The sequence below is a fragment of the Arachis ipaensis genome, chromosome B02 (genome assembly GCF_000816755.2).
Source record: "Arachis ipaensis cultivar K30076 chromosome B02, Araip1.1, whole genome shotgun sequence".
In the NCBI taxonomy this organism is placed as follows: Eukaryota; Viridiplantae; Streptophyta; class Magnoliopsida; order Fabales; family Fabaceae; genus Arachis; species Arachis ipaensis.
In genome coordinates this window covers 99374230-99385279 of record NC_029786.2, presented here as the reverse complement: position 1 = coordinate 99385279, position 11050 = coordinate 99374230, and the positions used below count along the sequence as shown (strand labels likewise).

The 11050-nt window shown below is 36.4% G+C and overlaps 3 protein-coding genes across 6 annotated transcripts; 1 reads left to right on the top strand and 2 right to left on the bottom strand.

The window, feature by feature from the left end:
- Window positions 398-4062, top strand: LOC107625930. The gene is made up of 3 exons (XM_016328673.2): window positions 398-2091; window positions 2639-2828; window positions 3414-4062. The coding sequence occupies exons 1-3, from the start codon at window positions 487-489 to the stop codon at window positions 3539-3541; spliced, it is 1923 nt and encodes a 640-aa protein (XP_016184159.1). The 5' UTR covers window positions 398-486; the 3' UTR covers window positions 3542-4062.
- Window positions 4248-7071, bottom strand: LOC107625929 (ycf20-like protein). 3 transcript variants are annotated; one of them, XM_021116304.1, is made up of 4 exons: window positions 6796-7071; window positions 6202-6414; window positions 5306-5628; window positions 4248-4746 (listed from the first exon to the last, which is right to left on the bottom strand). In XM_021116304.1, exons 2-4 carry the CDS (start codon window positions 6372-6374, stop codon window positions 4655-4657), a joined length of 588 nt encoding a protein of 195 aa, XP_020971963.1. In that variant the 5' UTR covers window positions 6375-6414; window positions 6796-7071; the 3' UTR covers window positions 4248-4654. The 3 variants fall into 3 exon arrangements, with proteins under 3 accessions (XP_020971963.1, XP_016184158.2, XP_020971964.1); XM_016328672.2 differs by having other exon boundaries at window positions 4248-5183; window positions 6796-7062; XM_021116305.1 differs by lacking the exon at window positions 6796-7071 and adding an exon at window positions 6619-6788.
- Window positions 7986-11050, bottom strand: LOC107625927. 2 transcript variants are annotated; one of them, XM_016328670.2, is made up of 3 exons: window positions 10830-11050; window positions 9917-10312; window positions 7986-9291 (listed from the first exon to the last, which is right to left on the bottom strand). In XM_016328670.2, the coding sequence occupies exons 2-3, from the start codon at window positions 10270-10272 to the stop codon at window positions 8637-8639; spliced, it is 1011 nt and encodes a 336-aa protein (XP_016184156.1). In that variant the 5' UTR covers window positions 10273-10312; window positions 10830-11050; the 3' UTR covers window positions 7986-8636. The 2 variants fall into 2 exon arrangements, with proteins under 2 accessions (XP_016184156.1, XP_016184157.1); XM_016328671.2 differs by having other exon boundaries at window positions 9917-10304; window positions 10830-11044.

The following is an 11050-nucleotide window of genomic DNA, read 5'->3' as shown; positions in this document are numbered from 1 at the left end:
GCTCATATTTTATTTATAATTATGAGTATATTTTGTTTACACTATAAATAAAATATGTAGAGTATATCAACTTTTACGTATTTAAAAATTTTCATATATTTCGTTTACAGAATAAATAATTTGTAAACAAAATATGTTTATAATTAATTTATTTATATTGTAAACGAGATATATAATAAAATAAAAATTCGTAAATACGCTCTAAATTATATATATTTTGATAAATAAAATATTTAAATTATTTATTTATAAAAAAAATTCAAATCAAGAGTGTAAAAAAAGAATATATCATTTTTCTTTTTCTTTCAGATGAAAACGAATATTCTCTAGCAAGCAAAAGTGAAAGTCCCCAACAGCATGGTCCAACTGTCCAAGGAAGACTTGAGAATTGAGATTCTCAAGCAAAGAACTCAGAGCTTCCACACACCTCAACAAAACTCACTTTATTATTTGTTACCGCTTTTTTAAAAAAGAAATAGGAAAAAAATGTCACTCCTCCTTCGGAACCCACTTCCGCCATCACTGTTCCATTTCATTCCCTCCATTAACAACCCTTCTTCATTCCAATCACAAGCTATGGCTTCCTTCTCTTCTTCTTCTTCTTCTTCTTCTTCACCTTCTACGACTTCCACTGAACAACAAAAACAACAACAAAATCAAAACCTCGACCAAAACAAACTCTCTCACGTGCTAAAATACCACAACCAAACCAAGCACCACTTCAACCGCTACGCCAGGGGTCCACATGGGCTTGATTGGGCCAACCAGCCCAACCCATTTCGCAGGTACCTCTCTTCCCCTCTCCTCCCTCTCCTCCATTTCCCCACTGATGATAACAATGCTGATGATGATGCAAATGCACCCCTTTACAATTCACTCTTCCATTCTCTCCCTTCTCCACAACCCATTTCCAAAACCACCATCTCAAAGTTCCTCTATGATTCTCTTGCTCTCTCGGCATGGAAAACCACGGGCTTTTCAACTTGGTCCTTAAGGGTTAATCCGAGTAGTGGGAATCTTCACCCAACTGAGGCTTATGTTATTGCACCTAACTCCATTGAATCACTTTTTGACACACCATGTGTTTGTCATTATGCCCCAAAGGAACATGCTTTGGAGGTAAGGGCCAAAATCCCACCTGGGTTTTTCAAAAAGTTCTTTCCTTTGAACTCTTTCCTTGTTGGGTTGTCTTCGATTTTCTGGCGTGAGGCTTGGAAGTACGGGGAGCGTGCTTTCAGGTACTGTAATCATGATGTTGGACATGCTGTTGGTGCTGTTGCTATGGCTGCTGCTGGTCTTGGTTGGGATGTGAAGATTCTTGATGGTTTAGGGTGTGAGGAATTGAAGTACCTTATGGGGCTCCATGTCTTTCCCGAGTTTGAGGTTCCATCACGTGCTGTTATGGGGAAGTTCCCTGAGATTGAGTTTGAGCACCCTGATTGTGTTATGCTTGTTTATCCAAGTGGGACTCAAGGTTTTGATTTGGATTACAAGGAGTTGAGTAATGCTATATTGGAGTCTTTTCCGGAATTGGAATGGAGAGGGAAGCCGAATTCCCTTAGCAAGGAGCATGTGTGCTGGGATATTATATATAGAACTTCTGAGATTGTGAAGAAGCCTTTGACTTCAGGGGATAGGTTCTTGGTGGATCCATTTCAGAGTAGTGGCAGTTATAGTGAGGGTTCTTACAAGGGATATAGTGTGAGGCAAGTGGTTAGGAAGCGAAGGAGCGCTGTTGATATGGATGGAGTTACAGGAATTCAGAGGGATACATTTTATCAGATGATGTCACATTGCCTTCCTTCAGGTTGCCAACCTGGAGGAAAGCAAAGGAGGCAGCTCGCGCTGCCATATCGGGCACTTCCATGGGATGCTGAGGTGCATGCTGCTTTGTTTGTTCATAGAGTAGTGGATTTGCCTCAGGGCTTGTATTTCCTGGTGAGGAATGAGGATCATTTGGGTGAGTTGAAGAAAGCTATGCGTCCCGATTTTGTCTGGGCCAAACCAGAGGGCTGTCCCAATGAGCTTCCTTTGTATGAACTCCTGAGATTTGATTGTCAGCGGCTTGCCAAGCAGCTCTCGTGCCATCAGGTTCATATTATGATTAATAATATTTCACTTGTCTTTCAGATTGTTACATTGAATGATAGAGTTTCATAAATGCTGAAAACTTAATCAAATATCAACCCATTTAAGTTATGATACATAGTGACATAGAAAGAAAATGGTTCCCTGTTCTTTAGGACAATAATTTTGGGTTTTATGCCTATAGCTTTTGCTAGTTAGGCGTTCTGAATTTAGCATTTGCTTTCAAATAAAAATCCTTGTGCAAATTGTATTCTCTTAGAAATATATTTAACAGCAAATTAATCTGAGAAAAGGTCTCGAAGTTGAAGTTGAGGGTTTCAAAACTTAGTTATTCTCTTTATTTATTTATTCAAGCCTCCTAGGAGCTACTAGTTTTGAGGTACAGTAATTATGTAGAGTTAGTATCTCTGTTTTGATGGCCTTATATATAGTGTTCTTTGTACGAAGCGTTTTTTGTTCCCCTTGCAAAAAGAGTCAAAAAATGCTTAAATAGAACTGATAATCTAGCATATTTTGATCTCCATTTTTTTAATGCGACATATGTTTGCAGGAGATTGCAAGTGATGGTTGCTTCAGCCTTGGTATGTTGGCTCGGTTAGAGCCTACATTGCGTGAGAAGAATGTATGGATGTATCCTCGTTTATTTTGGGAGACTGGAGTCCTTGGACAGGTATTGTACCTTGAAGCACATGCTGTTGGAATCTCAGCAACTGGAATTGGTTGTTTCTTTGATGACCCTGGTATGCTTCTTCCTTCTCGCCATTACTTTGAGAATCTCAGTCTGTTGGTTACTTGTGGATCAACGTTGCATCTGCTACTTATAAGTTAATACAAAGATTGAGTAACTAGGAAGTAGTGAATTGAATTCTACACAACTACTGATAACTAATCATCACTTCTGCAGTTGCACTTTCACATCAAGTTACCATTGCTAATTTTGCATCATACTTCAATTCATTCAATGTTTCATTATTAAGCTGTCACTGATGAGCATCATAGTTTAGTTATTATTATGCTCCTTTTCTATATCATTTCCTAATTGAACATCTGGGTGAACTTGTTAGATTGTGGTGGAAAATGTGATTCTTTCCAGATAGAAACTTCATTGGATACTTTCAATTCTGTTCATGTGCATAAGATAGTAGCTCTAGCAATATGAACTCATCTCGATGTATGCATACGTTCTTAATGATAATTCAGACAGCTTTTTTCCATTAAGTTATAACATTGAAATCCTGGAAAAGGTTTTTCTTGGACAACACTATGCTTGATGTGATGATAACTGGAATAGACTTTCATTAGTTTTCTTTTTGTGTCTTCTGCAGTGCATCAGTTGCTTGGGTTTGAAGGGTCAACTTACCAAAGCCTCTATCATTTTACTGTTGGAGGTCCCGTCTTAGATAAGCGCATAATGAGTCTACCAGCATATCCAGGCCCCAATGTTGATGCTTGAGTCTCGTAATGACTTTCCAAATTACAATTCCATGAAGAGCTGCATAACAAATGAATATCAGGACTGAATTCTCACGATTGGAAAATTCACTTGACTATGCCAGCTTCGAACTTCCACCATTGATTGAATAATCTTGTGGATCCATGTTAGAGCCAACCTTATCAATTAATGGTAGAAATTCATTCATGACATGGTCAAGTTGGCTTTCCATTTGAGGCTCTGTCCCCAATGAATATATCTTGTTCTTGCATGACACAACTTAGATTGTTACAACACCTTTGTATATGTTAAGTCCTCATTGTCAATAATCTTTGGACATACACATTAACATACACAAGTTTTGTATAGTGATTTGAATTAGTTATATTTGGTGTTGCCAAAATGTAATGACAAATAAGGGTAAAAATCATAGCACTTACCCCTGAGCCTTATTTTGAGTTATAATTTCTAGCACTCAGATAAGGCTGCTTACATGTTAGTGTTGTTCTAATATAATACTACCTAGTGTTTGATTAGTTAGTTACTTTGTCTTGCTCCTGTTTACTTACAGCTTACAAGTGATTGTTGTAATAGCATCATTGGCAAAGCATGGATGAGTTAAGAGAATTAGATTTTTTTTTTAATTGAATAAAGTAAAATTACTTTTAGAGGTATAAGTTAGTTAATGTTAATATGAGGGTAATAATGACATTACAGCTCAAAAGTATTTTTGCTAAACTAAAAAGTAATTTCATATATACTTTCACCAAAACTCGAGGTTCATCAAAAAGTGATATTTACATCCACAAGACCACAATCTTCAAGATCCAAATGTACACCAGAAATGCAAAGACTCTCTAAACATTATATATAACCTTCACAAAACATGTTGCAGGAGTCTACCATATATAAACAAAATCTGTGAATCAACATATGTCATCATCTGCATTACTTGATGGAGCCTGCAGCAGATGACAAACAATCTTGGAGTTCTTGCAAGAAGATGATTCACAATCACATCACTGCATGAGCCAATCTTGTGCCAGACTTAAAATATGAAATCACCAGGCCAAGAACTGAATCGAGTTTCCTTGGTTTCAATAACTAACATGTTGCGAAAGGATTTGTGGTTCATCATCTGTGCTCACGACTCACAAGCCAATAAAAAGTTTGGTTTGTTTGTTCTGCTGTCAGAATGACCTTCAAGAACTTGAATACCAGCAACCCTGACAGCAAAGATTCAACACCAAGATGAACCAACTTAAGAATAAGGGAATGAAGGACTGTAGCATTGATCAAACAGAACTCAGTATCCATCTATGGTAAAAATTGAAGTTGCCGATTGCTTCAATGTCCTTTAATTATCTAAGTCAAAACTATTGCTCTGCTGATCATAAATACTGATGACTGACATAACAGCTTGAATGGACTACCTTCTTAATTTGAGCAATGGCTTTCAGCAATGCTAACCTTAGAAATTACAGTCTAAATTATGTCCAAAGAAGTGACACTTTCACATGTCTCAAACATATCTGTGATGGAGAACCGAACAGACTGCGTGTCATTATCACTGCGAAAATCCAACTCACATGGAAGGACTTCTGCTTAATTTAAATAAGTGTGAGAGGCAGCCGCAGTTCGTCAAACCAGATTTGTCAGATTCCTGGTAATAACATCCGAATACCAGTGACAAAGACCAAAACAATCAATATTTAAATGAATCCAAGAAGAGTCCCAATGTTAGGCCAGCTTTCCAATAATTGAATATTGATATTAGGCTCCTACCTTTGCTAACAAATGGAAGAGAAGTTCCATACATGAGAGCGCCGATGCCTTCCACAACAACCACGGCTAAGCCAGCAGATAGAATATCCCAGTCACCTGTTTGTCCGATAACAGTGGCAAATGCAGTAGCGCAATAAAAACCAACCAGGAAGGAAAGAAGCTTCAGCGGAAGATTTTTCTTTACTTCCTGAATCTTCGAACCTAACGTGGTCTGAAACTCTTGAATCACTCGGATTATGCGTGTTCTTCCATTGGTACCGTTAGAAGTGGAAGGACTAAAACCACTGTCGTTTAAGCTGCTTCTTATAGACCATGTCATCCTCCTGAAGAGCAACACAAAGACTTAATGCATGATTCTCAGTGTATGATTATCTTACTATATTCAAATCACATTCATGGATGTACTAATAGATGCAGATCTTAAGAGATATAATCCATTACCTGAAAATTACCAAACTCTTTTCTGATATAAAGTAATCACACCAACAGAGATATTACCCATTTTTAGCAATTTTTACACAAAACTAAATCCACCATGATTAAAGTTATGAAACACATTCCATCTTTCTGATGAAGATAGATGTTAACTTTCAACTTATGATTGTAGTGCAACAGTAGGCACTAATGAACAGTTAGAACATTAGATACTCTAATTGAATAGATAATTATTTTATTAAAGAAATAGAAAATATGTAATCACATGGAAACAATGAAAACAACTAAGAAAGACAGGCTTATAATATAATCATGTACAAAAGATAACCACACATCTCAAAGTGCAAGGCTGCATTGATATGTTACAGAACCTCCAAATCTTCAAAGTTGTCACATATATTCCCAGATTATCCATATGATCAACTAGCATAAGCATAATCGAAATGCCACCACTGACTTACCTGAACTTGTCAATCAAACAAGGTTGAGTGAAACCGAAACAGCAAGTAGAGAATTGCTTCTGGCCGAAATTGATTTTACAAAAGAGTGCAGCAATGGCAGATTGAGAAACACCTGAACTTATACAATGAAGAGATACAGATTTGGCACTTGCCATATAATTGTGTGATGCCATTCTGGTTGAAAGCAAAAAGCAAATTGCATAATCCTCACACCTAAAGATAACAGAATTATAAGAAACATTAGTGGGAACAGTGCAAACAAGAAAACAAACCAAATGCTCTAAATTAACAATTTTTCAATTGATGACAGGGACTTTAAGCATTAAGAGCTAGGAATAGCTATAACATAAACAAATACTATTCACAGAATCTTATTATTCTTCAATCAATTAACTCAATTTTCAAGTGCTTTTATACCTGCGCAAAATTTCCAATCCTATATCCTTATTCCGTGAAAAGACAAATTAAAATACCCAGACGGAAAAGTTTACAACTTTGATGCTTTCTGCGCTGTACTAATGAAAAGATGAAAAGAGCAAAATGGGTGTTTCTGTAATATGAATTAAAAGCTGAAACAAGGAGTAAAGTTAGAACCTTTCAGTGTGTGAGACCCAAAAAGGGGGCTTGAATATGAAATTTCATGATGAAGAACTTTATTGGGTTGTCCTTGCTTCTCTGTTCTTAGTTCCCTATGGAGTATAGTGCTTGCTGCTAAAGGGTAATGAAGAAAGAAAAATGGGTTTTGTTCATTGAAGAAGAAATCCATTTTTGTTATGCTTTCATTGCTATTTGTCCATGACCATGGCCATTTTTTTCTTTTTGGGGTTTTATTTATTTTTTCTTAGACACTACTAAAGAAAAATGTTCTTAATTAAAAAAAAGCTACATTTCAATTGCAATTGCAAATAAAACTATACAAGTTAATGGAAATATAAAATTCTTTTAAATTTATAGTATAAAAAATTAGTAGTAAATTATTCTAAATATACTGAAAGTAAAACACTACATTGTACACAAAAATACAAGAGATTATGGATCAAAATACCATATGCTTATTTGCGGTTTGTCAAAAGGAACAAAGCAGAACCCAGAATTATTTTAGGAATATATTTAATTTGTAGATGAAATATTTAGTTTAAAATGACACAACTGTAACTAAATTTATTTTATTTCGTTCTACTCAAATTTTTATATACGAAAATCTCCAAATAAAATTTCTACTGATTTTGGAAAAATTTATATCACCAGGTTGAAGCTTTTAACCTAACAGATCAAGAATTAATTTGCAGCAGATGAAAGTTTTATTTAAGAATCGCAGTTAGAAATGAGTTGTTGCATATACATAACAAAATTCGAACTCTAGAATCGCCGTTAGCAATGAGTTATTGCATATACATAACAAATTTCGAACTCTAGACACTTGATTAAGCGAACGAATAAACTAACTACTCAATTCAAGTTGATTAAGCACTTACTTTCCTACCAAGTTTATAATTTTCTCTTTGTCAACGTCTTTGTACTTAAATCTTCGAACACTTGAAGATTGCACTTACACTTTGAAATTCTGTAAAATGGTGTTTATTTTGTTCAATGCTATAGAATTTAGTTATATTTTCAGAATGTTAAATTTGCAGTATAGATTTAAACAATGAAAAAATGACATCTTTATGATAATTCTATTCAGATATATATCATTAAACATGATAATCACAGCATTACTACATTGCATGTTGTATCCCCTTGTTTACATGTGACATTACCTGCCTACTGACATTTACACAATGTGAATCAACAAATTCTCTCCTCTTGTCATTTCTGGGTATGGAGAATATACTGTTCCTTTCAAGCATTCCATTAAATTTGTTTGCTACAAGTTTCATTGTTCAGCTATACAATTTAGCTCTTGGCCCTCTTTCACTCGGATGAACATGGGGGGCATCTTCAAAGATTCAGCAAAAATGCTTTTGTTACAACATATAAATCCTCAAAAAATAGACAAGTATTTAAAATTCTGAGCATTACACATGATAATTTGCACCACTTCAGTCACAACAAAAATCAGTTGCAAAATAATATGCTTGCTAAATACAACTATCATATCAGAACCTACATAGAAACTATACTAAAAAGTTCGTACCAATCAAGCTAGCCATTTTCACCATAAAACCCCTCAAAAAATAACTAATTTCCTTCGGTTTGTCAACTCCTCAATCCAATTACAGATGATCCTTTTTCTCTTTAGCATTGTTGAAATGAGTATACAGATTTCAGGCACTTGATGAAAAACTGAGCAGTAAAACTGCCACCTCTCCAGACTTGAAGCAAGAACATCATTGCATTGCTGAAGAGTTTTCTTCGTGATCGTAACCACATTTAGCAAGTTGAGGCAATTCGGAGCTATATCAAATGCTTCATTCTATAAAATTGCTAATTTTTTAAGCCTTTGACCGTCTAAATTCAAACCATATCTCATAGTGATTGAATAGCAAACTATCGTGCGTATGCTTCCCAAGATACTCAAGCCCCAAGCTTGTGAGCCTCTTTGTGCATTCCTCTCCACCCAATCGCGAACAGAACTTAATATTGTGTGATACGAAGATTCGTCCATCGTAAGGTCTCAACTTAGATGCTAATCTTTCCAATCCAATCCACACGAGCTTATCAGGCATATGAAGAAACACGGCACTAGCATAAATCAAATCATACACTGTGGCAGAATCGAACTTACTGAAATCCATGTCCTCCCCCTTAACTATCAAAGGTCGTTTGTGTAAGAGGCCTTGGGCAGGAAGCTCATATCTAAATGCAGCCATCAAAGAGAGCTCATCCCTTTCGAGACAATGAAAGTGTTCAGGATTTAAATATCGGATGAAATGTAAACCAACACGGAGCGTACCACAACCTATCTCCAAGACCTGTGAGTCAGGTCGGAGTTGACTAGCTTGAGCAAGAAACTCAAAAACGTCTCTTCCACCTGCCCAAGGCTCGCCATAGTTGCTATGGTGTTCTTCAACAAGGAGTTCCCCAGGGCACGGAAGGGCAGTGTGATTATCTGATCCATCCCCCTCATAGTGTGATATACCCTTAAATCTGCAATTAGATGAAAATTTAGTGATCATAATCCAGAAGAGCATTGATGCATTCATGCTCAAATAAAAACTAGGCATTGCAACCACTTCTTGATAAGTATATTTCATATACGGCTCCAAAAACATTGGAATCTTGCAAAGAGAACATTGAGATGGAGACAGGACAAGGAAGATTACTCAAGTTGAGAAGAAAACATAATGCAAGAACATAACATTCTGCAGTTCCTATACCAATAATATAAAATAAAAATAAAAGGAAAAATGCAATCTGTAGTTCCTTCATTTTGAAGAAATTGTGCTTCAAACCAATAAAAGAAAGGGGAGTGAATTTTCTACATCCACTCATTTTCATTTCTCACATCTTGCATACTTTAGATGACACAACCAGGTATTCAGTGCCACATACCCTACAATTCAGACCATTAAATATATCGTGTCTCCCTTAGTGTTCTCTCTCTCTACCAAATTGAAACTCTCAATGCAAACAAGAAATGGCACAAATCTCATAATTGTCATTCTGAAACTCTATGTAATGAATGAGATAAAAATCTGGCAATCCCGAAACAACAATATACTCATACAGAAACACACAAGTGAATAAAACTGACTGAGATTAAGGGACTTACTGTCTAAGATCCTCAAGTTGCTGAGCCCTCGTCCGAGGATTAATACCCTTGCGAAGCACATTGTCATGCATATGAAGCCCGTTTGCTATGATTTGATTTTTCACCCACTCAACGTCAGCCTTCCTTGTTGACAGAGTAAAGCCACCACTGCCAGAATCAGACACACCAGTGCCACCAACACTCACGGCGTTGGCGATGGGGTTTACAGGCGGGCCTGAAGTTGAAGGACAGGAGCAAGAGGACAGAGAGGAAAACAAGAAGAACAAAAATACAGCAGCCACCAAAGCAGAAAGAACCAACACAGGCACTGTTATCACTACACCTTTTGACATTGCCCTCGAAGCCGAGAGCGCCATCTACCAATACTACAATAGCTCTTATTGGCACCCTGCAAATCTAACAGGAAAATGAAAACTCAGCAAACAAACTATCGCTGAAAAACTCATACCTGAGTTCATAAACTCATTGTTATCTTCAATTAAACAATGAAGTTAAAATACAAATTGAACCACAATGCTATAACATCCTAAGCCAGTGGCATCAAAGTTATCATTATTAGTACTTTTCAATTAACCCTACCATATTCATGTATCAAGAGCTAAAATGTTAAATCGTAAACCAATTGAAAAAATCCACTATTCCCATCCAAGGTGGACAGAATCATGAAGCATTCAATAATTTAAGCAAAAAGGAACCAACTTGGGGATTATCGCAATAATTGGAAACCCAACCCTCACCCCCCACAATCAATGCATTAAAAACCACGACTTCAATATGAATCCAAAGTACCCGAGACAATGAGCATGAATCACTAAAAATAGGAAAAAGTTAAGAACTTCAACGAAAAGCAAGCATTTTGCGAATGAATCAAAGACATATAAGGAGATAGAAATGGAGCAGAATTGAGAGTTACCGTGTTGGAGAGTAGATCGATCTAGTGAGCGATGCTGTGGATAGGAGCTGTTCTACACTATGATTGGTGGAACAAAAACGAGAGAAAGAAAGAATTAAGAATATGGTTCAAGAAGAAGAAGAAGAAGGTAATAAAAATGTTTGGGTGGAAATGGGATGATGATGATGAAGGAACCTAAAAACACGAGTCACTCCGACACAGATTGGATTTACTCAGGCACA